General features: G+C 33.1%; 3 protein-coding genes across 3 annotated transcripts; all 3 read left to right on the forward strand.

The window, feature by feature from the left end:
* Positions 1 to 4,546: 4,546 nt before the first annotated feature.
* On the forward strand, positions 4,547 to 6,400 carry LOC141386464 (cytochrome P450 6a9-like). Its single transcript, XM_073954997.1, has 2 exons — positions 4,547 to 5,811; positions 5,941 to 6,400. Exons 1-2 carry the CDS (start codon positions 4,740 to 4,742, stop codon positions 6,366 to 6,368), a joined length of 1,500 nt encoding a protein of 499 aa, XP_073811098.1. The 5' UTR covers positions 4,547 to 4,739; the 3' UTR covers positions 6,369 to 6,400.
* Positions 6,401 to 18,833: 12,433 nt separating this feature from the next.
* Positions 18,834 to 20,536, forward strand: LOC141387605 (cytochrome P450 6A1-like). The gene is made up of 2 exons (XM_073957514.1): positions 18,834 to 19,967; positions 20,030 to 20,536. The coding sequence occupies exons 1-2, from the start codon at positions 18,884 to 18,886 to the stop codon at positions 20,446 to 20,448; spliced, it is 1,503 nt and encodes a 500-aa protein (XP_073813615.1). The 5' UTR covers positions 18,834 to 18,883; the 3' UTR covers positions 20,449 to 20,536.
* Positions 20,537 to 22,946: 2,410 nt separating this feature from the next.
* On the forward strand, positions 22,947 to 24,706 carry LOC141387606 (cytochrome P450 6A1-like). Its single transcript, XM_073957515.1, has 2 exons — positions 22,947 to 24,124; positions 24,222 to 24,706. Exons 1-2 carry the CDS (start codon positions 23,032 to 23,034, stop codon positions 24,638 to 24,640), a joined length of 1,512 nt encoding a protein of 503 aa, XP_073813616.1. The 5' UTR covers positions 22,947 to 23,031; the 3' UTR covers positions 24,641 to 24,706.
* The last annotated feature ends 2,713 nt before the right edge of the window (positions 24,707 to 27,419 follow it).

Consider the following 27,419-nt stretch of genomic DNA (forward strand, 5'->3'; position numbering starts at 1 on the left):
ATTCTACTGGCATTGCCACCTAAGGAGGTAAGCTATTTGTTTTAGTTTTATATAGCGATTGTAAAGAGGTTATGAAGGGACAATTACTGTTGTAATACCCTACAGAAACCTTCAAATAATTCACTCTCTCAAGCAATCCCAAATCCCAAAAGAATCTTATCTAACGTTTCATATTATGGCATTTAAAAATAACAACAACTAGCAATATTTTTTTCAAAATTTTCAATGTCAACACGATTTGTTTCAAATTGTAATTTGATCAATATGATAAGCTAAAACTAAACGAGTTGAGCTTATTTTAGAAAAACGAAATGGACGATATGACTTTTAAGAGACAATAATCTGTTGTAGTACTAAGGTTAATGACATCTTTAACCATGAACTTTCATGTGAACACCCCTTTGACTTCTATAAGGTAACCCATTGATCTTCTTCTATAGACCCTTTTTACAGAAAGGGTGCTTCTATAGACCCTTTCTTACAGAAAGGGTGCTTCTATAGACATTTTCTGAAAGAAAGTGTGCTTCTATAGACATTTTCTGAAAGAAAGGGTGCTTCTATAGACATTTTCCGAAAGAAAGGGTGCTTCTCTAGACTTTTTCTGAAGAAAGGGTGCTTCTATAGACCCTTTCTTACAGAAAGGGTGCTTCTATAGACATTTTCTGAAAGAAAGTGTGCTTCTATAGTCCCTTTCTGAAAGAAAGGGTGCTTCTATAGTCGCTTTCTGAAAGAAAGGGTGCTTCTATAGTTCCTTTCTAAAAGAAACGGTGCTTCTATAGTCCCTTTCTGAAAGAAAGGGTGCTTCTATAGTCCCTTTCTCAAAGAAAGGGTGCTTCTATAGTCCCTTTCTCAAAGAAAGGGTGCTTCTATAGTCCCTTTCTGAAAGAAAGGGTGCTTCTATAGTCCCTTTCTGAAAGAAAGGGTGCTTCTATAGTCCCTTTCTGAAAGAAAGGGTGCTTCTATAGTCCCTTTCTGAAAGAAAGGGTGCTTCTATAGTCCCTTTCTGAAAGAAAGGGTGCTTCTATAGTCCCTTTCTAAAAGAAAGGGTGCTTCTATAGTCCCTTTCTAAAAGAAAGGGTGCTTCTATAGTCCCTTTCTAAAAGAAAGGGTGCTTCTATAGTCCCTTTCTGAAAGAAAGGGTGCTTCTATAGTCCCTTTCTAAAAGAAAGGGTGCTTCTATAGTCCCTTTCTAAAAGAAAGGGTGCTTCTATAGTCCCTTTCTAAAAGAAAGGGTGCTTCTATAGTCCCTTTCTAAAAGAAAGGGTGCTTCTATAGTCCCTTTCTGAAAGAAAGGGCGCTTCTATAGTCCCTTTCTAAAAGAAAGGTTGCTTCTATAGTCCCTTTCTGAGAGAAAGGGTGCTTCTATAGTCCCTTTCTGAGAGAAAGGGTGCTTCTATAGTCCCTTTCTGAATGAAAGGGTGCTTCTATAGTCCCTTTCTGAAAGAAAGGGTGCTTCTATAGTCCCTTTCTGAAAGAAAGGGTGCTTATATAGTCCCTTTCTGAAAGAAAGGGTGCTTCTATAGTCCCTTTCTGAAAGAAAGGGTGCTTCTATAGTCCCTTTCTGAAAGAAAGGGTGCTTCTATAGTCCCTTTCTGAAAGAAAGGGTGCTTCTATAGTCCCTTTCTGAAAGAAAGGGTGCTTCTATAGTCCCTTTCTGAAAGAAAGGGTGCTTCTATAGTCCCTTTCTGAAAGAAAGGGTGCTTCTATAGTCCCTTTCTGAAAGAAAGGGTGCTTCTATAGTCCCTTTCTGAAAGAAAGGGTGCTTCTATAGTCCCTTTCTGAAAGAAAGGGTGCTTCTATAGTCCCTTTCTGAAAGAAAGGGTGCTTCTATAGTCCCTTTCTAAAAGAAAGGGTGCTTCTATAGCCCCTTTCTGAAAGAAAGGGTGCTTCTATAGTCCCTTTTCTGAAAATAAAGGGTGCTTCTATAGTCCCTTTCTGAAAGAAAGGGTGCTTCCATAGTCCCTTTCTGAAAGAAAGTGTGCTTCCATAGTCCCTTTCTGAAAGAAAGTGTGCTTCTATAGTCCTTTTCTGAAAGAAAGGGTGCTTCCATAGTCCCTTTCTGAAAGAAAGGGTGCTTCTATTGTCCCTTTCTGAAAGAAAGGGTGCTTCTATAGTCCCTTTCTGAAAGAAAGGGTGCTTCTATAGTCCTTTCTGAAAGAAAGGGTGCTTCTATAGTCCCTTTCTAAAAGAAAGGGTGCTTCTATAGTCCCTTTCTGAAAGAAAGGGTGCTTCTATAGTCCCTTTCTAAAAGAAAGGGTGCTTCTATAGCCCCTTTCTGAAAGAAAGGGTGCTTCTATAGTCCCTTTCTGAAAGAAAGGGTGCTTCTATAGTCCCTTTCTAAAAGAAAGGGTGCTTCTATAGTCCCTTTCTGAAAGAAAGGGTGCTTCTATAGTCCCTTTCTAAAAGAAAGGGTGCTTCTATAGCCCCTTTCTGAAAGAAAGGGTGCTTCTATAGTCCCTTTTCTGAAATAAAGGGTGCTTCTATAGTCCCTTTCTGAAAGAAAGGGTGCTTCCATAGTCCCTTTCTGAAAGAAAGGGTGCTTCCATAGTCCCTTTCTGAAAGAAAGTGTGCTTCCATAGTCCCTTTCTGAAAGAAAGTGTGCTTCTATAGTCCCTTTCTGAAAGAAAGGGTGCTTCTATAGTCCCTTTCTAAAAGAAAGGGTGCTTCTATAGTCCCTTTCTAAAAGAAAGGGTGCTTCTATAGTCCCTTTCTGAAAGAAAGGGTGCTTCTATAGTCCCTTTCTGAAAGAAAGGGTGCTTCTATAGTCCCTTTCTGAAAGAAAGGGTGCTTCTATAGTCCCTTTCTGAAAGAAAGGGTGCTTCTATAATCCCTTTCTGAAAGAAAGGGTGCTTCTATAGTCCCTTTCTGAAAGAAAGGGTGCTTCTATAGTCCCTTTCTGAAAGAAAGGGTGCTTCTATAGTCCCTTTCTGAAAGAAAGGGTGCTTCTATAGTCCCTTTCTGAAAGAAAGGGTGCTTCTATAGTCCCTTTCTGAAAGAAAGGGTGCTTCTATAGTCCCTTTCTGAAAGAAAGGGTGCTTCTATAGTCCCTTTCTGAAAGAAAGGGTGCTTCTATAGTCCCTTTCTGAAAGAAAGGGTGCTTCTATAGTCCCTTTCTGAAAGAAAGGGTGCTTCTATAGTCCCTTTCTGAAAGAAAGGGTGCTTCTATAGTCCCTTTCTGAAAGAAAGGGTGCTTCTATAGTCCCTTTCTGAAGGAAAGGGTGCTTCTATAGTCCCTTTCTGAAAGAAAGGGTGCTTCTATAGTCCCTTTCTGAAAGAAAGGGTGCTTCTATAGTCTCTTTCTGAAAGAAAGGGTGCTTCTATAGTCTCTTTCTGAAAGAAAGGGTGCTTCTATAGTCCCTTTCTGAAAGAAAGGGTGCTTCTATAGTCCCTTTCTGAAAGAAAGGGTGCTTCTATAGTCCCTTTCTGAAAGAAAGGGTGCTTCTATAGTCCCTTTCTGAAAGAAAGGGTGCTTCTATAGTCCCTTTCTGAAAGAAAGGGTGCTTCTATAGTCCCTTTCTGAAAGAAAGGGTGCTTCTATAGTCCCTTTCTGAAAGAAAGGGTGCTTCTATAGTCCCTTTCTGAAAGAAAGGGTGCTTCTATAGTCCCTTTCTGAAAGAAAGGGTGCTTCTATAGTCCCTTTCTGAAAGAAAGGGTGCTTCTATAGTCCCTTTCTGAAAGAAAGGGTGCTTCTATAGTCCCTTTCTGAAAGAAAGGGTGCTTCTATAGTCCCTTTCTGAAAGAAAGGGTGCTTCTATAGTCCCTTTCTGAAAGAAAGGGTGCTTCTATAGTCCCTTTCTGAAAGAAAGGGTGCTTCTATAGTCCCTTTCTGAAAGAAAGGGTGCTTCTATAGTCCCTTTCTGAAAGAAAGGGTGCTTCTATAGTCCCTTTCTGAAAGAAAGGGTGCTTCTATAGTCCCTTTCTGAAAGAAAGGGTGCTTCTATAGTCCCTTTCTGAAAGAAAGGGTGCTTCTATAGTCCCTTTCTGAAAGAAAGGGTGCTTCTATAGTCCCTTTCTGAAAGAAAGGGTGCTTCTATAGTCCCTTTCTGAAAGAAAGGGTGCTTCTATAGTCCCTTTCTGAAAGAAAGGGTGCTTCTATAGTCCCTTTCTGAAAGAAAGGGTGCTTCTATAGTCCCTTTCTGAAAGAAAGGGTGCTTCTATAGTCCCTTTCTGAAAGAAAGGGTGCTTCTATAGTCCCTTTCTGAAAGAAAGGGTGCTTCTATAGTCCCTTTCTGAAAGAAAGGGTGCTTCTATAGTCCCTTTCTGAAAGAAAGGGTGCTTCTATAGTCCCTTTTCTGAAATAAAGGGTGCTTCTATAGTCCCTTTCTGAAAGCTATGGGCTTTATGAGAAGACCACTTGGTTTTCTATAAGAAGACAATTTGGTTTCATTTATTTTATCCTCAAATCCAAATATATCTGAATTACAATATATCTCTGAAAATTGCTTTCCGCAAAGAGTGAAAAAAATAAAGAGAACATGGCAACAACAATATTGAAAGCTTTCTGTTCATCATTTAATAACTACGGCGCAACTTTCAATATTTATTTATAGCTTTACGGAGAATATTGTAATATTAATGTTTTACAATTACAAAAACAAATTAACGATATCGGAGAATTGCATTCACTGCACGGAGTTGTATAAAATCGCTTGCAACAGTTTACAACAATTTAGTATTGAGCGGACAAAGTGAATAAAAGCGAAACAAAATAACAAAACACGGAAACAAAAACACAAACAATGGAAATTGCAACGGCATTGTTCTACGCCATAATTGCTTTGACCACTTTGGCTGCGTTTTGGATGAAAAAACGCCTCAGCTATTGGAAAGACCAGGGCATTGCCCATGACAAACCCAGTCTGATGTCTGGCAATTTTCAAGGTGTGATGACTAAGCGCAGCATTGCCCAGTGTACGCGTGAAACATATGAACGCCACAAGGGATCGGGTCCATTTTGTGGTTTTTATTTCTTTCAAAGGCCGGCTGTCTTGGTGTTGGATAAGGAGCTGGTGAAACATGTGCTAATTAAGGATTTCTCCAAATTCACCGATCGTGGTTTATTTCACAATGAAAAGGGTGATCCGCTGACGGGCCATTTGTTCCTCTTGGATGGAGCAAAATGGAAGAGTTTGCGTCACAAGCTATCGCCCACCTTTACCACGGGTAAAATGAAATTCATGTATCCCACCATAACGAAAGTGGCGGAACAATTTATCCAGGTTATGGGTGAAATGGTGGACAGGAGTAATACGGTGGAGATCAAAGAATTGCTGGCCCGTTTCACCACCGATGTTATTGGCCAATGTGCCTTTGGCATTGATTGCAATAGCCTGAAAGATCCCAATGCCGAATTCCGTGTAATGGGTAAACGTTCTTTGGCCGAAAAGAAACATGGCCGCTTGTTGACGGGATTTATGCAAGGTTTCCCCAAATTGGCTAGAAAGCTTAATATGCAATTACACACCGATGATGTAACGGCATTCTTTTTGCGCATTGTTCGTGAAACTGTGGAATATCGTGAGAAACACGATGTTAAGGCAAATGATTTCCTGAATATTCTAATGGATCTTCGGAAGAGTGAAGGTAATATGCATTTGGAATTGGAAGAGATGGCGGCCCAGGTGTTTGTGTTCTTTTTGGGTGGCTTTGAAACGTCTTCATCAACAATGGGATTTGCTTTGTATGAATTGTCCTTGAATCAAGATATTCAGGATAGATTGCGTGAGGAAATCAGTGAGGTATTTGATGCCGAGGGACGGACAAGTTATGAAGCTATTCATGATTTAGCGTATTTGGGACAAGTTATATCGGGTGAGTGTTAGGGATAACAAAAAGTCTGTTTGGAGAACAACTTTAGCTTCAATAAGAAGATAGTCTTCTTTATCACCTCTTAGAAGTCTAACTCATCTTGTCCTTGCTTTTCTATTTTTCCCCTACCAGAAACCCTTCGAAAATACACCATTATCCCACATCTAAATCGTCAAGCTTTGGTGGATTATGTTGTCCCGGATTATCCGAAATATGTCATCAAGAAAGACATGCCGGTACTGATACCAGCCTATGCAATGCATCATGATGCCAATTTGTATCCTGATCCTGAGAAATTTGATCCAGAACGTTTTGAAGCGACGGCACTTAAACAACGAGATTCTGTTGACTTTTTGGCATTCGGTGATGGTCCTCGCAATTGTATTGGTATGCGTTTCGGTCTCATGCAAAGTCGTGTCGGTTTGGCCTATTTGCTGCACAATTTTAAATTTTCACCTTGCCCACAAACTGAAGTACCATTAATATGGAGTAAAAAATCATTTGTTTTGAGTACAGAAAATGGTATCCTCTTAAGGGTGGAGAGAGTGAAGAGAAAATAATAATGTTGTTATTTTCCACAATGTGGAAAGAATATTTTAAGCTTGTTTTTTGAAAAATGCATGTAAAAACGCGAAGTATTTGTCGTAGACCCCCCATTTGGTATACCGAAATTCATATCTCGAGGAGATAGAGCGATTTTGATTGGATTAGGCACCTTCCCCACAAAACTTTTGAGATTTTAACATAATCCATATTTTTGTCGGCAAGTTCATACGCCAAAAATTCTGAAGACCCCCTATGTGCATACGCTTTCTTCGGAAATAATTGTTTCAATTCCTGTCCTGTCAATACCTCTGTCGGCAAAGCCGATTGATACCTTTTTACTTGTTTTTTTAATTATTTTTATAAAGGTAGTAGAACCTGCCCAGTTCGTTTTAGAAACTAAAATCTAAATATTACAATACTAATATACAATAAAAATTCAACGCCTTCTTTATACCCCTGTTCCACTGTTATTATTTTTGTAATTAATTTTAATTGAATTAAAAAAAAAAAACAAAAAATAATTATTCACATGTTATGCCATGTAATTCTGAATGATTTAATTGTTTATTGAGATGCTGGGAAGTAAACTACAAAAATACAGCTATGTGATAACAATATGAATATTGTTGTTGTTGCAAATATCAAAAACAATATGTCAAGTGCGCAATAATTGTGTTAAGCTGTTGAGACCTAGGGAATAAGATAGAAAATTAAACCTAGCGAAATTCCACACATACAACCAATATCCACGATTTCTGGTTCATAAAAATTCTTTAAAAAATCCACGATTTCTGGTACAGAAAAATTCTTTAAAAATCCACGATTTCTGGTTGATAAAAACTCTTTAAAAAATCCACGATTTCCGGTTGATAAAAATTCTTTAAAAAATCCACGATTTCTGGTTGATAAAAATTCTTTAAAAAATCCACGATTTCTGGTTGATAAAAATTCTTTAAAAAATCCACGATTTCTGGTTGATAAAAATTCTTTAAAAAATCCACGATTTCTAGTTGATAAAAATTCTTTAAAAAATCCACGATTTCTGGTTGATAAAAATTCTTTAAAAAATCCACGATTTCTGGTTGATAAAAATTCTTTAAAAAATCCACGATTTCTGGTTGATAAAAATTCTTTAAAAAAACCACGATTTCTGGTTGATAAAAATTCTTTAAAAAAACCACGATTTCTGGTTGATAAAAATTCTTTAAAAAATCCACGATTTCTGGTTGATAAAAATTCTTTAAAAAATCCACGATTTCTGGTTGATAAAAATTCTTTAAAAAATCCACGATTTCTGGTTGATAAAAATTCTTTAAAAAATCCACGATTTCTGGTTGATAAAAATTCTTTAAAAAATCCACGATTTCTGGTTGATAAAAATTCTTTAAAAAATCCACGATTTCTGGTTGATAAAAATTCTTTAAAAAATCCACGATTTCTGGTTGATAAAAATTCTTTAAAAAAACCACGATTTCTGGTTGATAAAAATTCTTTAAAAATCCACGATTTCTGGTTGATAAAAATTCTTTAAAAAATCCACGATTTCTGGTTGATAAAAATTCTTTAAAAAATCCACGATTTCTGGTTGATAAAAATTCTTTAAAAAATCCACGATTTCTGGTTGATAAAAATTCTTTAAAAAATCCACGATTTCTGGTTGATAAAAATTCTTTAAAAAATCCACGATTTCTGGTTGATAAAAATTCTTTAAAAAATCCACGATTTCTGGTTGATAAAAATTCTTTAAAAAATCCACGATTTCTGGTTGATAAAAATTCTTTAAAAAATCCACGATTTCTGGTTGATAAAAATTCTTTAAAAAATCCACGATTTCTGGTTGATAAAAATTCTTTAAAAAATCCACGATTTCTGGTTGATAAAAATTCTTTAAAAAATCCACGATTTCTGGTTGATAAAAATTCGTTAAAAAATCCACGATTTCTGGTTGATAAAAATTCGTTAAAAAATCCACGATTTCTGGTTGATAAAAATTCTTTAAAAAATCCACGATTTCTGGTTGATAAAAATTCTTTAAAAAATCCACGATTTCTGGTTGATAAAAATTCTTTAAAAAATCCACGATTTCTGGTACAGAAAAATTCTTTAAAAATCCACGATTTCCGGTTGATAAAAATTCTTTAAAAAATCCACGATTTCTGGTTGCTAAAAATTCTTTAAAAAATCCACGATTTCTGGTTGATAAAAATTCTTTAAAAAATCCACGATTTCTGGTTGATAAAAATTCTTTAAAAAATCCACGATTTCTAGTTGAAAAAAATTCTTTAAAAAATCCACGATTTCTGGTTGATAAAAATTCTTTAAAAAATCCACGATTTCTGGTTGATAAAAATTATTTAAAAAATCCACGATTTTTGGTTGATAAAAATTCTTTAAAAAAACCACGATTTCTGGTTGATAAAAATTCTTTAAAAAAACCACGATTTCTGGTTGATAAAAATTCTTTAAAAAAACCACGATTTCTGGTTGATAAAAATTCTTTAAAAAAACCACGATTTCTGGTTGATAAAAATTCTTTAAAAAAACCACGATTTCTGGTTGATAAAAATTCTTTAAAAAATCCACGATTTCTGGTTGATAAAAATTCTTTAAAAAATCCACGATTTCTGGTTGATAAAAATTCTTTAAAAAATCCACGATTTCTGGTTGATAAAAATTCTTTAAAAAATCCACGATTTCTGGTTGATAAAAATTCTTTAAAAAATCCACGATTTCTGGTTGATAAAAATTCTTTAAAAAATCCACGATTTCTGGTTGATAAAAATTCTTTAAAAAATCCACGATTTCTGGTTGATAAAAATTCTTTAAAAAATCCACGATTTCTGGTTGATAAAAATTCTTTAAAAAATCCACGATTTCTGGTTGATAAAAATTCTTTAAAAAATCCACGATTTCTGGTTGATAAAAATTCTTTAAAAAATCCACGATTTCTGGTTGATAAAAATTCTTTAAAAAATCCACGATTTCTGGTTGATAAAAATTCTTTAAAAAATCCACGATTTCTGGTTGATAAAAATTCTTTAAAAAATCCACGATTTCTGGTTGATAAAAATTCTTTAAAAAATCCACGATTTCTGGTTGATAAAAATTCTTTAAAAAATCCACGATTTCTGGTTGATAAAAATTCTTTAAAAAATCCACGATTTCTGGTTGATAAAAATTCTTTAAAAAATCCACGATTTCTGGTTGATAAAAATTCTTTAAAAAATCCACGATTTCTGGTTGATAAAAATTCTTTAAAAAATCCACGATTTCTGGTTGATAAAAATTCTTTAAAAAATCCACGATTTCTGGTTGATAAAAATTCTTTAAAAAATCCACGATTTCTGGTTGATAAAAATTCTTTAAAAAATCCACGATTTCTGGTTGATAAAAATTCTTTAAAAAATCCACGATTTCTGGTTGATAAAAATTCTTTAAAAAATCCACGATTTCTGGTTGATAAAAATTCTTTAAAAAATCCACGATTTCTGGTTGATAAAAATTCTTTAAAAAATCCACGATTTCTGGTTGATAAAAATTCTTTAAAAAATCCACGATTTCTGGTTGATAAAAATTCTTTAAAAAATCCACGATTTCTGGTTGATAAAAATTCTTTAAAAAATCCACGATTTCTGGTTGATAAAAATTCTTTAAAAAATCCACGATTTCTGGTTGATAAAAATTCTTTAAAAAATCCACGATTTCTGGTTGATAAAAATTCTTTAAAAAATCCACGATTTCTGGTTGATAAAAATTCTTTAAAAAATCCACGATTTCTGGTTGATAAAAATTCTTTAAAAAATCCACGATTTCTGGTTGATAAAAATTCTTTAAAAAATCCACGATTTCTGGTTGATAAAAATTCTTTAAAAAATCCACGATTTCTGGTTGATAAAAATTCTTTAAAAAATCCACGATTTCTGGTTGATAAAAATTCTTTAAAAAATCCACGATTTCTGGTTGATAAAAATTCTTTAAAAAATCCACGATTTCTGGTTGATAAAAATTCTTTAAAAAATCCACGATTTCTGGTTGATAAAAATTCTTTAAAAAATCCACGATTTCTGGTTGATAAAAATTCTTTAAAAAATCCACGATTTCTGGTTGATAAAAATTCTTTAAAAAATCCACGATTTCTGGTTGATAAAAATTCTTTAAAAAATCCACGATTTCTGGTTGATAAAAATTCTTTAAAAAATCCACGATTTCTGGTTGATAAAAATTCTTTAAAAAATCCACGATTTCTGGTTGATAAAAATTCTTTAAAAAATCCACGATTTCTGGTTGATAAAAATTCTTTAAAAAATCCACGATTTCTGGTTGATAAAAATTCTTTAAAAAATCCACGATTTCTGGTTGATAAAAATTCTTTAAAAAATCCACGATTTCTGGTTGATAAAAATTCTTTAAAAAATCCACGATTTCTGGTTGATAAAAATTCTTTAAAAAATCCACGATTTCTGGTTGATAAAAATTCTTTAAAAAATCCACGATTTCTCTGTCCTAAAAATTCTTTAAAAAATCCACGATTTCTCTGTCCTAAAAATTCTTTAAAAAATCCACGATTTCTCTGTCCTAAAAATTCTTTAAAAAATCCACGATTTCTCTGTCCTAAAAATTCTTTAAAAAATCCACGATTTCTCTGTCCTAAAAATTCTTTAAAAAATCCACGATTTCTCTGTCCTAAAAATTCTTTAAAAAATCCACGATTTCTCTGTCCTAAAAATTCTTTAAAAAATCCACGATTTCTCTGTCCTAAAAATTCTATAAAAAATCCACGATTTCTCTGTCCTAAAAATTCTTTAAAAAATCCACGATTTCTCTGTCCTAAAAATTCTTTAAAAAATCCACGATTTCTCTGTCCTAAAAATTCTTTAAAAAATCCACGATTTCTCTGTCCTAAAAATTCTTTAAAAAATCCACGATTTCTCTGTCCTAAAAATTCTTTAAAAAATCCACGATTTCTCTGTCCTAAAAATTCTTTTAAAAAATCCACGATTTCTCTGTCCTAAAAATTCTTTAAAAAATCCACGATTTCTCTGTCCTAAAAATTCTTTAAAAAATCCACGATTTCTCTGTCCTAAAAATTCTTTAAAAAATCCACGATTTCTCTGTCCTAAAAATTCTTTAAAACATCCACGATTTCTCTGTCCTAAAAATTCTTTAAAAAATCCACGATTTCTCTGTCCTAAAAATTCTTTAAAAAATCCACGATTTCTCTGTCCTAAAAATTCTTTAAAAAATCCACGATTTCTCTGTCCTAAAAATTCTTTAAAAAATCCACGATTTTTCTGTCCTAAAAATTCTTTAAAAAATCCACGATTTCTCTGTCCTAAAAATTCTTTAAAAAATCCACGATTTCTGGTTGATAAAAATTCTTTAAAAAATCCACGATTTCTGGTTGATAAAAATTCTTTAAAAAATCCACGATTTCTGGTTGATAAAAATTCTATAAAAAATCCACGATTTCTGGTTGATAAAAATTCTATAAAAAATCCACGATTTCTGGTTGATAAAAATTCTTTAAAAAATCCACGATTTCTGGTTGATAAAAATTCTATAAAAAATCCACGATTTCTGGTTGATAAAAATTCTTTAAAAAATCCACGATTTCTGGTTCATAAAAATTCTTTAAAAAATCCACGATTTCTGGTTTATAAAAATTCTTTAAAATATCCACGATTTCTGGTTCATAAAAATTCTTTAAAAAATCCACGATTTTTGGTTCATAAAAATTCTTTAAAAAATACACGATTTCTGGTTGATAAAAATTCTTTAAAAAATCCACGATTTCTGATTGTTAAAAATTCTTTAAAAAATCCACGATTTCTGGTTGATAAAAATTCTTTAAAAATCCACGATTTCTGGTTCATAAAAATTCTTTAAAAAATCCACGATTTTTGGTTCATAAAAATTCTTTAAAAAATCCACGATTTCTGGTTGATAAAAATTCTTTAAAAAATCCACGATTTCTGGTTGATAAAAATTCTTTAAAAAATCCACGATTTCTGGTTGATAAAAATTCTTTAAAAAATCCACGATTTCTGGTTGATAAAAATTCTTTAAAAAATCCACGATTTCTGGTTGATAAAAATTCTTTAAAAAATCCACGATTTCTGGTTGATAAAAATTCTTTAAAAAATCCACGATTTCTGGTTGATAAAAATTCTTTAAAAAATCCACGATTTCTGGTTGATAAAAATTCTTTAAAAAATCCACGATTTCTGGTTGATAAAAATTCTTTAAAAAATCCACGATTTCTGGTTGATAAAAATTCTTTAAAAAATCCACGATTTCTGGTTGATAAAAATTCTTTAAAAAATCCACGATTTCTGGTTGATAAAAATTCTTTAAAAAATCCACGATTTCTGGTTGATAAAAATTCTTTAAAAAATCCACGATTTCTGGTTGATAAAAATTCTTTAAAAAATCCACGATTTCTGTTTGATAAAAATTAGTTAAAAAATCCACGATTTCTGGTTTATCAAAATTCTTTAAAAAATCCACGATTTCTGTTTGATAAAAATTAGTTAAAAAATCCACGATATCTGGTTTATCAAAATTCTTTAAAAAATCCACGACTTCTGGTTCATAAAAATTCTTTAAAAAATCCACGATTTCTGGTTGATAAAAATTCTTTAAAAAATCCACGATTTCTGTTTGATAAAAATTATTTAAAAAATCCACGATTTCTGGTTGATCAAAATTCTTTAAAAAATCCACGATTTCTGTTTTATAAAAATTCTTTAAAAAATCCACGATATCTGTTTTATAAAAATTCTTTAAAAAATCCACGATTTCTGTTTTATAAAAATTCTTTAAAAAATCCACGATTTCTGTTTTATAAAAATTCTTTAAAAAATCCACGATTTCTGGTTCATAAAAATTCTTTAAAAAATCCAAGATTTCTGGGTCAAAATTTTTTTAAAAATTCCACGGTTTTATTATCTCTCCGTGTTTTGTGTCATAAAACATCCCGGTTTTCGATTCTCAAACAAGTTTTGAATATGTGTAGCTATATCCGGTAGTTTGTTTTTTTAATTAATAGTTACTATTTTTTGTGCAAGTCATCTAAACGCTTTCTGGTATAGCGCAGCCGATTAACTCTCAATACCAAAATACTGTGAAATTGTTTGTAAACAGATCACTTTGCTGTAGGTCGTGTCAATCATTAGCAGATGTATGGCACAACCCACCAAACCGGTTGGCGCGCTTCATCGAACTTGATGAGAATGTTAATTGTTACTTTTTTAGTATGTTGAAAAGAAAAAAGTTTATAAAAAGTAAATCACTTAATATACATACATAAATTTATCAATTTGTGCCGATAAAATATTATTAATCATAAAAACGTGTAGCTTCTCTGTACAAAGAATTCGGTGTAGAGACAAACCTCGTTATGTTATACCTATTTACATGTGTAGGTAGGTCAATAAATTGATGACCGACCAATTTCAATTTTAAAATTTTGAAATAAATGCATTTCTCATTGTTGAAAAATATTTTGCAACTAGGAGCACTTGTAGCCTTAAAATATACTTTAGTAAAAATATAGCCAAATTGTGTGGGGAACTTCTTAAACGGTCTTATCAATTTCAATATTTTATCAGTATTTAGAAATAAATTTTATTAATGTTCTCTGAAAGTCTAAGTGACGTAGAAATTGGGATTGCTATCAATGAAGCTGGCTATAAACAACTAAATAACAGTATTTAGTGAGGTCATTGACCTTAAAAAATCACACTATTCACACTACTAATGGATCACAAATTACCTAACATGTCTACAAAGCTGAATTATTTGCCCCAAAAATCTCTATTACGTTGCATTTTAAATTATTTTCCCAGGTCAATAAATTAATTTGTTTATTTTTATTAAACTACAATTTGTATGTTTTATTATAACCTTTATCAGCTCCAATGGATCTCCCATCGTTATCAAAGTGTGTCACTATCACCAAAATATTTGTACAACAAAATGTGAACTGTCATTTTGTTATCAGCGAGTAATGAAAAGTTTTTTGTCAAATCATTTGGGGTGTGTTAAAAACATCTTCTTAAATCGTGGCACCTAATAAGCGAAAAAAAAAGATTAAAATGCTAAGCACCATGACTGGGCACTTTTTAGCCAGTATCAATTTTTTGATAGTCATTCATGGCAGAGCAAAATAATAACGAACAATAAGGCTACAATAGAAAAACAAAAAAGAGAAGTGTTTAACGAATTTGATAGTCACTCTACACTAAGGTTGAGCGGTGTAAACAAGGAATTGAACAATACCCAGCAAAAGTAATCATTACAAAACCTCTACTAACTCCGAAATCGTGGATTTTTTTAAATAATTTTTGGGACCCAGAAACAAAAAATCGTGGATTTTCAAGAATTTTTGACAATAAGAAATCGTGGATTTTTTAAAGAATTTTTGACAATAAGAAATCGTGGATTTTTTAAAGAATTTTTGACAATAAGAAATCGTGGATTTTTTAAAGAATTTTTGACAATAAGAAATCGTGGATTTTTTAAAGAATTTTTGACAATAAGAAATCGTGGATTTTTTAAAGAATTTTTGACAATAAGAAATCGTGGATTTTTTAAAGAATTTTTGACAATAAGAAATCGTGGATTTTTTAAAGAATTTTTGACAATAAGAAATTGTGGATTTTTTAAAGAATTTTTGACAATAAGAAATCGTGGATTTTTTAAAGAATTTTTGACAATAAGAAATCGTGGATTTTTTAAAGAATTTTTGACAATAAGAAATCGTGGATTTTTTAAAGAATTTTTGACAATAAGACATCGTGGATTTTTTAAAGAATTTTTGGATTTTTTTAAAAGAATTTTTGAGACACAGAAAAGTGGATTTTTTAAAGAATTTTTGACAATAAGACATCGTGGATTTTTTAAAGAATTTTTGGATTTTTTTAAAAGAATTTTTGAGACACAGAAAAGTGGATTTTTTAAAGAATTTTTGACAATAAGACATCGTGGATTTTTTAAAGAATTTTAGGATTTTTTTAAAAGAATTTTTGAGACACAGAAAAGTGGATTTTTTAAAGAATTTTTGAGACACAGAAAAAGTGGATTTTTTAAAGAATTTTTGAGACACAGAGAACGTGGATTTTTTAAAGAGTTTTTGAGACACAGAAAAAGTGGATTTTTTAAAGAATTTTTGAGCCACAGAGAACTTGGATTTTTTAAAGAGTTTTTGAGACACAGACAACTTGGATTTTTTTAAAAAATTTTTGAGACACAGACAACTTTGATTTTTTAAAGAATTTCTGAGACACAGACAACTTGGATGTTCTTAAAGAATTTCTGAGACACAGACAACTTGGATGTTCTTAAAGAATTTTTGGGAAAATAAAAGCGAAAATTTTTTAAAGAATTTTTGGGAAAATAAAAACGAAAATTTTTTAAACAATTTTTGGGCCCCAGAAACAAAAAATCGTGAATTTTTTAAAGAATTTTTGACAATAACAAATCGTGGATTTTTTAAAGAATTTTTGACAAAAAGAAATCGTGGATTTTTTAAAGAATTTTTGACGATAAGAAATCGTGGATTTTTTAAAGAATTTTTGACGATAAGAAATCGTGGATTTTTTATAGAATTTGGCACAATAAGAAATCGTGGATTTTTTAAAGAATTCTTGACAACAAGAAATCGTGGATTTTTTAAAGAATTTTTGACAACAAGAAATCCTGGATTTTTTTAAAGAATTTTTGACAACAAGAAAGCGTGGATTTTTTAAAGAATTCTTGACAACAAGAAATCGTGGATTTTTTAAAGAATTTTTGAGACACAGAAAACTTGGATTTTTTAAAGAATTTTTGAGACACAGAAAACTTGGATTTTTTAAAGAATTTTTGAGACACAGAAAACTTAAATTTTTTAAAGAATTTTTGAGACACAAAAAAACATGGATTTTTAAACAGTTTTTGGGAAAATAAAAACGTTAATTTTTTAAATAAAAAAAAAATCGTGTATTTTTTTTTAAATTCTTTAAACAACAACAAGAAATCGTGCATTTTTTAAAGAATTTTTGACAACAAGAAATTGTGGATTTTTTAAAGAATTTTTGACAACAACAAATTGTGGATTTTTTAAAGAATTTTTGACAACAAGAAATCGTGGATTTTTTAAAGAATTTTTGACAACAACAAATCGTGGATTTGTTTAAAGATTTTTTTACAACAAGAAATCTTGGATTTTTTGAAGATTTTTTGACACCAAGAAATCGTGGATTTTTTATTTTCTGGAAACAAGAAATCGTGGATTTTTGAATTTCTGGAACCCAGAAATCGCGGTCGTAGATTTTATAGATTTTGTCGTAATTTTTTTTTTAATAATCGTGTATAGTTTTTTTAAGTCGTAGATTTTTAAAAATTGAGGTCTCTTAAAAGATTTTATTTTAAATCGTGGATTTTTTAAAAATTTTTTAAATCGTGGATATTTTAAAGATTTTTTAAATCTTGGCGTTTTTAAAGATTTTTTTATTGTGGATTACTTAAAGATTTTTTTATTCGTGGATTATTTAAAGATTTTATTAATCGTGGATTATTTAAAGATTTTTTATATCGTGGAGTTTTAATTTTTTTTTTTTAAATCGTGGATTTTCTAACGATTTTTTGTAAATCGTGGATTTTTGCACGAATTTTTCTCAAAAAACTCGTAAATTTTTTAAGATTAGTTTTAAACATTTTTTCAAGAACTTTTTTAATCGCGAATTTTTTTCAAGTTTTTTTTTTTTTTAAATCGTTAATTTTTTTTTTTAAATATATTTTTCACCTCAAAAAATAATTTTTGACAACAAGCAATCCTGGATTTTTTAAAGAATTATTGACAACAAGAAATTGTGGATTTTTTAAAGAATCATGACAACAAGAAATCGTGGATTTTTGAAGGAATTTTTGAAAACAAGAACCCAGAAATCGTGGATTTTTTAAAGAATTTTTGACAATAAGAAATTGTGAATATTTTTTATTTTCTGGAACCCAGAAATCGTGGATTTTTTAAAGAATTTTTGACAATAAGAAATTGTGAATATTTTTTATTTTCTGGAACCCAGAAATCGTGGATTTTTTAAAGAATTTTTGACAATAAGAAATTGTGAATTTTTTTATTTTCTGAAACCCAGACATCGTGGATTTCTTTTATTTTGCTGGAATCCAGAAATCGTGGATTTTTTAAAGAATTTTTGACAATAAGAAATTGTGATTTTTTTATTTTCTGGAACCCAGAAATCGTGTTTTTTTTAAAGAATTTTTGACAATAAGAAATTGTATTTTTTTTTTATTTTCTGGAACCCAGAAATCGTGGATTTCTTTTATTTTCTGGAATCCAGAAATCGTGGATTTTTTAAAGAATTTTTGACAATAAGAAATTGTGAATTTTTTTTATTTTCTGGAACCCAGAAATCGTGGATTTCTTTTATTTTCTGGAACCCAGAAATCGTGGATTTTTTTATTTTCTGGGAACCAGAAATCGTGGATTTTTTTATTTTCTGGGACCCAGAAATCGTCAATTTTTTATTTTCTGGAACCCAGAAATAGCTGTCGTAGGTTTTATAGATTTTGTCTTAGTTTTTATATATATTTTTTTAAGTAATCGTGTATAGTTTTTTACGTCGTAAAAAATTGTTGGTTTTTAAAGAATTTTTTAAATAGTAGATTTTTTAAAGATTTTTTAATCGTGGATTATTTAAAGATTTTTTTAAATCGTAGATTTTTTAAAGATTTTTTAATCGTGGGTTATTTAAAGATTTTTTTTATCGTGGATTAGTAAAAGATTTTTTTTAAATCGTGGATTTTTGCTTTTTTTAAAAATGTCTATATAAATCCTGAGTGCCCAGAGAAGGCTCAACATTTTCCATTAAATTATTTGAAGCCGAGTAGGGATAAAAAAAATATCAATAGAGACCATTAAGGTCCTGGGAGTGCTCAAAAAATTTCCATAGAAAGTATGAAAGCCCTGGGAGGGCTCAACAGATTTCTATATAAGTCCTGGGAAGGCTCAAAAAATGTCCATAGAAAGTATGGGAGGGCTCAAAAGGTTTCTATATAAGTATTTAGTGGGCTAAAAAAATTGCTATAGAAATCTTGAGAGCCGCTGGAGGACTCAAAATATTTTTAAAGAAATATTAAGAGCTGCGGGAGGGCTCAAACAAATTTCTATAGACACTTTAAATCTCAGGTAGGGTTCAAAAACGTTCATTTCAATGAAATTACCCACAATTTGTTGGAGAGCTTCTACAAAACAGGGATGTAGATATCCGGCAATGCGATACTACTACCTGTTATCATGAATTTATTATTGAAACGCAGTGTACATATTATCAACAAATACATTTTTTAAGCTTGTTCATTGCATCCAATTCAAAATGTAAGCGAATTTCTTGATAAGAAAATACCTTCGACGATGACATTAACCTCAACAGCAATAGAATTTTATACTTTTTGGAGTATAAATTTGAAGGCATTGGTGCACCAGTCCAGTTTTATTGTAAAATACGTACAACCTGCAACAGTTGCAATGGAGGTCGCCACCGTTCTGGTCTATCTGATTATCGCCATTGCATCGGCAATTGTTTATTTGCTAAGGAGAAATCTGAACTATTGGAAAAATTTGGATATACCACACGAGGAGCCGAGTGCCCTGATGGGCAATATGAACGGCTATCGTACGCAGCGATGTATGGGTGAAATATTGGCCGCCTATTACAGGAAATTTAAAGGTTATGGTCCCTTTGCGGGTATATTTAATGGCCAACGGCCTGGTGTGGTGCTGCTGGAAAAGCAACTCATAAAACAAGTTTTGATAAAAGATTTTAATCAGTTCACCGATCGTGGCTTATATTATAATGAAAAATCCGATCCCCTTACGGGACATTTGTTCTTTGTGGACGGTGATAAATGGCGTAGTATGCGTAACAAGTTATCACCCACCTTTACATCGGGTAAAATGAAGAATATGTATCCCACTGTTCTAAAGGTTGCCGTTCGTTTTATGGATGTTTTGTCGCAGAAGGTAAGAGAGAATCCTATCACGGATATACGTGATATGTTGGGGCGTTTTACCATCGATGTGATTGGCAGTGTGGCCTTTGGTATTGAATGTAATAGTTTGAGCAATCCTGAGGATAAATTTCTGGTATTGGGAAGAAAATCCCTTGAGACCCAAAGACATAATGCCTTGATAATGTCATTCATTGATAGCTTTCCACGGCTATCCAGAATGTTGGGCATGCGAGTCACACCGCAAGATGTCCATGAGTTCTTTATGAAAACAATCAAGGAGACGGTGGATTATCGGGAGAAGCATAAAATTCAGCGTAGTGACTTTTTAAATATCCTAATGGAGTTTAAGAACACAGTGGATGATAAATCTGGTCTTGGAGGCATGGACCTAGAAGAATTGGCGGCCCAGGTTTTTGTCTTCTTTTTGGCCGGCTTTGAAACATCCTCATCGACAATGGCCTATGCTCTTTATGAAATTGCCAAGAATCAGCAAATTCAGGAGTGTCTCAGGGAAGAAATTAATGAAATGTTTGAAGCATCTCCAGATCTAACCTATGATATAATTATGAATATGTCCTACATGGATCAGGTTGTGTCGGGTAAGTTGTACAAATGTTGCATAGTAAGCCATAAAAATTACTTTCTTTCAATTTTTTTCCAGAAACTCTACGCAAATATCCCATTTTGCCATTTCTAAATCGCCAAGCCTTGACTGAATACCGGGTACCGGGTCACCCGAAGTTTGTCATACCCAAGGGTACACCCATTTTCATACCAATCATGGGTATACAACATGATCCGGAATTTTATCCCCAACCCGAAGAATTTGATCCCGAACGTTTTTCGCCCGATATGGTAAAGCAACGCGATCCCATTGAATTTATGCCTTTTGGTGATGGTCCCCGTAATTGTATTGGTGCCCGGTTTGCCAAAATGCAAACTCGCTTGGGTTTGGCAAATATTTTGCACCGATTCCGTGTTAGTGTTTGCCCGCAGACACCAGCGTTTTTAACATTTCAAGCAAAGCCGGTGGTTTTGTCACCACGTCAAGGAATATATTTGAAGTTGGAGCCAATCTAGGATAAGGTTTAATATGTTTTTAATTTTAGAGAATTTTTTTAAAATGTAGGTTTAGAAAATAAAAAAATTATTATTATTGAATTTTTAACTCTGGACAATTTATTTAAAACAATTTTTGGTGGTCTCTAAAAATGTATAGAGAATTTTTTCTTGACTTTTTAGAGAACTCTATGGACTCAAAATATTTGTATAGAGAATTGTAAAGCCCTCTCTGGGCTCTCAAGATTACTGTAGAAATTTTTTGAGCCATTCCTTGGGCTCTCAAGATTTCTATAGAAAGTTTTTGAGCCGTGCCTAGGCTCCAAAGGGTTTTGTAGACATTTTCTAACTCCTCCCTGGACACTAACGATTTCTATAGAATTGCAATCCCTGGACTCTCAAGATTTCTATAGAAATGTTTTTAAGGCCTACCTGGGCTCTCAAGATTTCTATAGAATTACTACAGAATTTTTGTGAGCCCTCCCTAGGCTCCAAAGGGTTCTGTAGACATATTGTAATCCTCCCTGGGCTTCAAAGATTTCTATAGATTTTTTTGAGCACTCCCTGGACTCTCAAGATTTCTAAAGACATTTTTGAGCGCTCCCTAGGGTTTCAAGAATTCTATATACCTTTTTTGAGCCCTCCCAGGGCTTTCAAGATTTCTATTGAAATTTTTTGAGCCCTCCTTGGACTCTAAATATTTCCATAGACACTCTTTGAGCCCTCAAGGGCTCCAAACATTATCTGAGTACTTCCCAGGCTCCAGAGATTTCTATAGAAATTTGTTGAGTCGCCAAAGATATTTTTTGAGCCCTCCCTGGCCACCAACAAGATTCTCATGATTCTCAACCTGTGCTCTAAAGATTTCCATAAAAATTTTTTGAGCGCTCATGGGCTCCATACATTTTCTCCAGAGATTTCTATAAAAATTTGTTGAGCCCTCCCTGGCCACCAACAGTTTTTATATAAATTTATTGTCCCAGGGAGGGACCCCCAGAGATTTCTATAGAAATTTGTTGAGCCTCCAAAGATTTCAATAGATATTTTTTGAGCCCTCCCTGGCCACCAACAAGATTCTCAACCCGTGCTCTACAGATTTCCATAAAAATGTTCTGAGCGCTCCAAACATTTTCTCCAGAGATTTCTGTTGGCCACCAACAGTTTTTATATATATATATTTTTTGTCCCAGGGAGGGACCCCCAAATTTCTATACAAATTTACTGAGCCTTCCCCGGGCTGTCACTATTTCCAAAGAAAAATTATGAGCCCCCCTTGGCTTCTCAGGATTTCTATAAAAAGTTTTTGAGCGCTCTCTGGTGTCTCAATATTTCTATATATAACTTTTGAGCCCTCCTTGGACTCTCAGTATTTCTTTAGAAAATTTTTGGACCACCCTGGCCTCCAAAGATTTCCATAGGAATGTTCTGAGTCCTCCATGGGCTCCAAGCATTTTCTGAGCACTTCCTAGGCTCCACAGATGTTTATAGAAAATTTTTGAGTCCTTCCTAGGCTCCAAAGCCTCCCTCCCTTGTCTCTCAAGTTTGCTATACAACTTTTTTGAACCTGGGCTCTCAAGATTTCTATAAAAAGGTTTTGATCCCAACCTGGGCTCTCAAGATTTCTATTGACATTTTTTGAGCCCTTCCTGGTCTCTCAAGAATTATATAGAAATTGTTCGAGCTCTCCCCCTCTCAAGATTTATATTAACACTTTTTTAGCCCTCCCTGATTTCTCAAGATTTGTATAAAAAAATTGTTGAGCTCTGGGCTCTCAAGATTTCTATAGACATTTTTGACCATTTCTCTGGGCACTGAAGATTTCTATAGAATTTTGTTGGGTCATCCCCGTTCTCTCAGGATTTTTATAGAAGTTGTTTGAGCGCTCCATAATTTGTCAGGATTTCTACACATTTTTTGAGCCCTCACTGTACTTCAAAAATGTCTATAGAATTTTTGTTAACCCCTAATGGGCTCTCAGGATTTCTATGGACATTTTTTAACCCCTAGTGGGCTCTCAATATTTTTATAGACATTTTTTGAGTCCTCCCTGGGCTCTCAAGATTTCTACAGAATTGAATTTGAATTTTGAGTCTTCCCTGGGCTCTCAAGATTTCTATAGAAATTTTTTTGAGCCATCCCTGGGCTCTCAACATTTCAATAGAAATTTAAATTTTTTGAGCCCTCCTTGGGCTTTCAAGATTTTTATTGAAATGTTTGAGCCTTTCCTGGGCTCTGAAGATTACTATAGAACTTTGTTGAGCCCTTTCTTGCCTCTCAAGATTTATACAGACATATGTTGAGTCCAATTCCTATAGAATTTTTTGAGCCTTCTCTGTGCTCCAAAGATTTCTATAGACAATTTTAGAGCCTCCCTGAAATCAAATCACTCAAACCAGTCTGACATCTTTTCCAACCAACCTATACTGCCAGTTATAGCGTTGTTTTCGCCTAATCATTGTCAAATATTCTTGTCATGATTACCAATTTTTTTATTATTATCAGCACATCACCAACTCTACAAGCAGAATACATAATCAGCGTACCCGTGTATTTTTATTAAATCGTTGGCTTTTTTGAACATCCAAAATCAGTCTACTTTCGAACATGGAATTAAGTAGCACGCTTTTGTATCTACTCACTGCCCTCGTTTCGGTGGCCGTGCTATTTCTGCGAAGAAATTTAAATTATTGGAAAAATCGCGGTGTACCTCATGATGCTCCCCATATGCTCTACGGAAATATGCAAGAGTATCGTACTAAACGATCATTAAGTGACATTTTAAAGGATTATTGTATAAAATATCGTGGTACTGCACCGTTTGCTGGTATTTTTATGGGTCCGCGACCAGTTGCAGTTCTGCTGGATATACCCACCATAAAGAATGTGATGATAAAAGATTTCGCAAACTTCACCGATCGTGGCATGTATTATAATGAAAAGGAAGATCCGTTGACGGGTCATCTATTCTTTATGGATGGTCAAAAATGGCGCAGCATGAGAAATAAAGTCTCGCCCGCCTTTACTTCGGGTAAAATGAAATTTATGTATCCCACTGTGCTCAGTGTGATATCGGATTTTATGGCTGTTTTACATGAGAATGTGCAAAAAGGTGCCCAAGTAGAAATACGTGATTTGCTGGGACGTCTTGGTACGGAAATTATTGGACGTGTGGCCTTTGGTATTGAGTGCAATAGCTTGAAAAATAATGAAGATGAATTTACTCGATTGGGTCGTAAGTCCATTGAGGTGCAACGCCACAATCATCTGATCATGGCTTTTATTGACAGTTTTCCCAAATTGGCCCGAGCTTTGGGAATGCGTATATTGCCCGAAGATGTCCATCAATTCTTTACGAAAACCATAAAAGATACCGTTGAATATCGTGAGAAACACAAAATTGAGAGAAATGATTTTCTAAATATTTTAATTGAATTGAAAAACAACAAGGAAGACAAATCAGGTCTGGGAGGTCTCACTTTTGAAGAATTGGCTGCCCAAGTCTTCGTCTTCTTTTTGGGTGGTTTTGAAACCTCTTCTTCGACTGTGACATTTGCGCTCTATGAAATGGCCCAAAATCAAGAAATTCAAGAACGTTTGCGCCAAGAAGTCACCGAAACGTTAAAGAAGTGCAACTCCCCCGAAGGATTTACCTATGAAAGTCTGTCCGAAATGCCTTATCTAAATCAAGTATTGTGTGGTAAGTTGAAATAAAATAAATTTTATCCAATAAAAAACCTTTATCCAAAAAAAAAAATTTTATCCAATAAAAAACCTTTTCCTTTGATCCTCCATAGAATCCCTACGCAAATATCCCGTTGTACCATTTATAACTCGCCGAGCTTTACGTGACTATGTTATCCCGGGCCATCCCAAGTTTAAACTTGAAGCTGGCACCATGACCTTCATACCAGTCTTGGGTATACACAATGATCCCGAACTATATCCGAATCCTGATAAATTTGATCCTGAACGTTTCTCCCCAGACATGGTCAAGAATCGTGAGTCTGTAGAATGGTTGGGCTTTGGTGATGGTCCACGTAACTGTATTGGCTTGCGTTTTGGTAAACTTCAATCACGTCTCTCATTGGCCACAATTGTTAGTCGTTATCGTTTTACGCTCAGTCCAAAAACAAAAACTCCTCTACGCTTTAATCCCGAATCACCGACTATGTCCACATTGGATCCTATTTATTTGAATTTTGAAGAGATTTAAAATGTGATTTTTTTATTTTTATTGTATAGTTAAATACATTTTTTTATAAAGGAATATGCAGATCTATTGTGTTAATTTGTGTCATAAGTTTGAGAACCTTATGGAGAAGGGAATGGAAATTGGTGGTAAGTAAAATTTTCAGCAGGTTGGTGTAGAGCAATGAGGGCCCAAAAAAATTATATAGGAATCTTTAGAGACCATTAAGGGCTCAACAAAGTTCTATAGAAATCTTTTCGCCCACAGAGGGCCCAAAAATTTTCTATAGAAATCTTTATCGCTCAATGAGAGCTCAAAAATTTTCTACAGAAATCGTTATCGCCCACATAGGTCTCAAAAACTTTCTATAAAACTCTTTTTCGACCATAGGGGACCAACAAATTTTTTAGAAATCTGTATCGCCATAGAGGGCCAAGAAAACTCTATAGAAACCTTTATATCACATAGAGGGATAAGAATATTATACAGAAATCTTTATCGCCCATAGAGGGCTCAAGCAAATTTCTATAGAAATCTTTGTCGCCTCAAAAATTTCTTTAGAAATCTTCCGAGCCCATAGAGACCTCAAAAATTTATCTAGAAATCTTTCAAGCTCATGAAGGACTCCAAATGTTCTTTAAAAATATATATTGCATTTTTATAGAAACAGTTATTGCCCATAGTGGGCTGAAAAAATTTCTATGGAAAACTTTAAAACCCATAGAGTGCTCAAAAAATTATATAGAAATCTTCGGAGTCCACAGAGGGATAAAAAATTTCTATAGAAATTTGTATTGCCCATAGAGAGCTCAAAAAATGTCTTTAGAAACCTTTACCGCCCATAGCGAGCCAGTAAAATTCTATGGAATTCTTAAGAGACCATAGACGGCTCAAAAATTTCTATGGAAATCTTTAGAGCTCATAGAGGACCCAAAAAAATTCTAAAGAAATCTTTATCGCCCATAGAGGGCTTAACATTTTTCTAAAGAAATCTTTATCGCCCATAGAGGGCTCAAAACATGTCTATAGAAACCTTTATCGCTTATAGAAGACTCAAAAAAATTCTATAGAAATCTTTATCGCCCATAGAGGGCCAAGCAAATTGTATAGAAATCTTTAGAGCCCATAGAGGGCTCAAAAATTTTATATAGAAATCTTAAGAGACCATAGGAGGCTCAAACATTTTATATAAAAACCTTTAGAGCCCATAGAGGACTCAGAAAAATTATGTACAAAACCTTAAACTTTATCGCCCATTGAGGGCTCAAAATTTTTCTAAAGAAATCTTTAGAGTGCTCATCAAATTTCTATAGAAATCTTTAGAGTCCATAGGAGATTCAAAACATTTCTATAAAAACTATAGAGACCACGGCTCAAAAATTGCTATAAAAGTTGCTTGAGCCTCTAGATATATTTATTAATAATGGTTTCCGCTTATGGCCTCGATAGTTTGCCGAGTTGAGACAACCTATTCGTAACCTAGATGTTCACAATCTATTCTAGTAGATAGATAATGGTGGAGCGAGCAAAACCTTATAAAACAGTTTCAGAAATTACTGTTGAAAGTGCTGGTGTTGCCAACTTATTGTAACATTAGTCGAGACACAAACATTTGGTAGAAAATCGGTGGAGCCCATAGAGGGCTCAACATTTTCTACATCTTTAGAAGGTTCAAAACACATCCATAAAAACTATAGTGACCACAGCAGGCTCAAAAATTGCTATAAAATTGCTTGAGCCTCTAGATATATTTATACATAATTTTTTTCCGCTTATGGTCTCGATAGTTTGCCGAGTTGTGACAACCTATTCGTAACCTGGATGGTCACAATCTATTCTAATAGATAGAAAATAGTGGAGCGAGCAAAACCTCATAACAAACAGTTTCAGAAATTACTGTTGAAAGTGTTGGTGTTGCCAACTTCTTGCAACATTAGTTGAGACACAAACTTTTGCTCGAAAATCGGTACTTGCATTCACTTCGGTCACGTATATTTACTTAAGCGACGATTGATGACTCTGCTATATCACCAATGACCTATAAGCAACAGGCCGGTTTGAGGATTTGGTGTACACGTTTTCACATTTTAAGTGTTGCCAAAATTTCCTAGTTAGAATTTGTTTAGCCAAGTAAGTACAACTTCCCTTCATGTGGTATGTCCCAATTTACATTGGGCGAGTTTACTTGCGGCAATTGTCATTTTGTAGGAGAGAGAGGTGAGGCATATGGTAACTCTTTGCCTCTCAGCACCCTCTCTTACCTACAAACTGACAATTGCCGCAAGTAAACTCGCCTAATGTAAATTGGGACTATCGGAATATGATCGACACGCCATATTGTGACTAACTAGGCGTTTACACACAGACAGTATTGGCAAGACAATAGCAAAGTTACAAACCATTTTCACCAATACATTCATACTTTTCTCTATACATATTTAAAAATTTATAAATGTATTTGTGAAAATGGTTTGTATTTTTTGCTATTGTCTTGCCAATACTGGCATTTGTGAACGCCGGGTAAGACAAGGACATACAATGGTCAAGATTGGACATCATGTACAATCGAGTTAATTTTAATATTCAAGCATAGAGGGCGTTTATGTATAACAGCCAATTAACAGAAACAAAAGTGTGCACCAATGTGAACTATGTTAAATATAACATAACACCAATGTGAACTATGTTAAATATAACATAATTCCATGTCACAATATTGTAACATCACATTATCTTAGACCACCAGCGCCATCTGCCGATATATACGAGCAATGGAAATGTCCCATCTTATTGTATTATATAC

Source organism: Musca autumnalis, unplaced genomic scaffold (genome assembly GCF_047663935.1).
Source record: "Musca autumnalis isolate F117 unplaced genomic scaffold, ASM4766393v1 scaffold_5, whole genome shotgun sequence".
In the NCBI taxonomy this organism is placed as follows: domain Eukaryota; kingdom Metazoa; phylum Arthropoda; class Insecta; order Diptera; family Muscidae; genus Musca; species Musca autumnalis.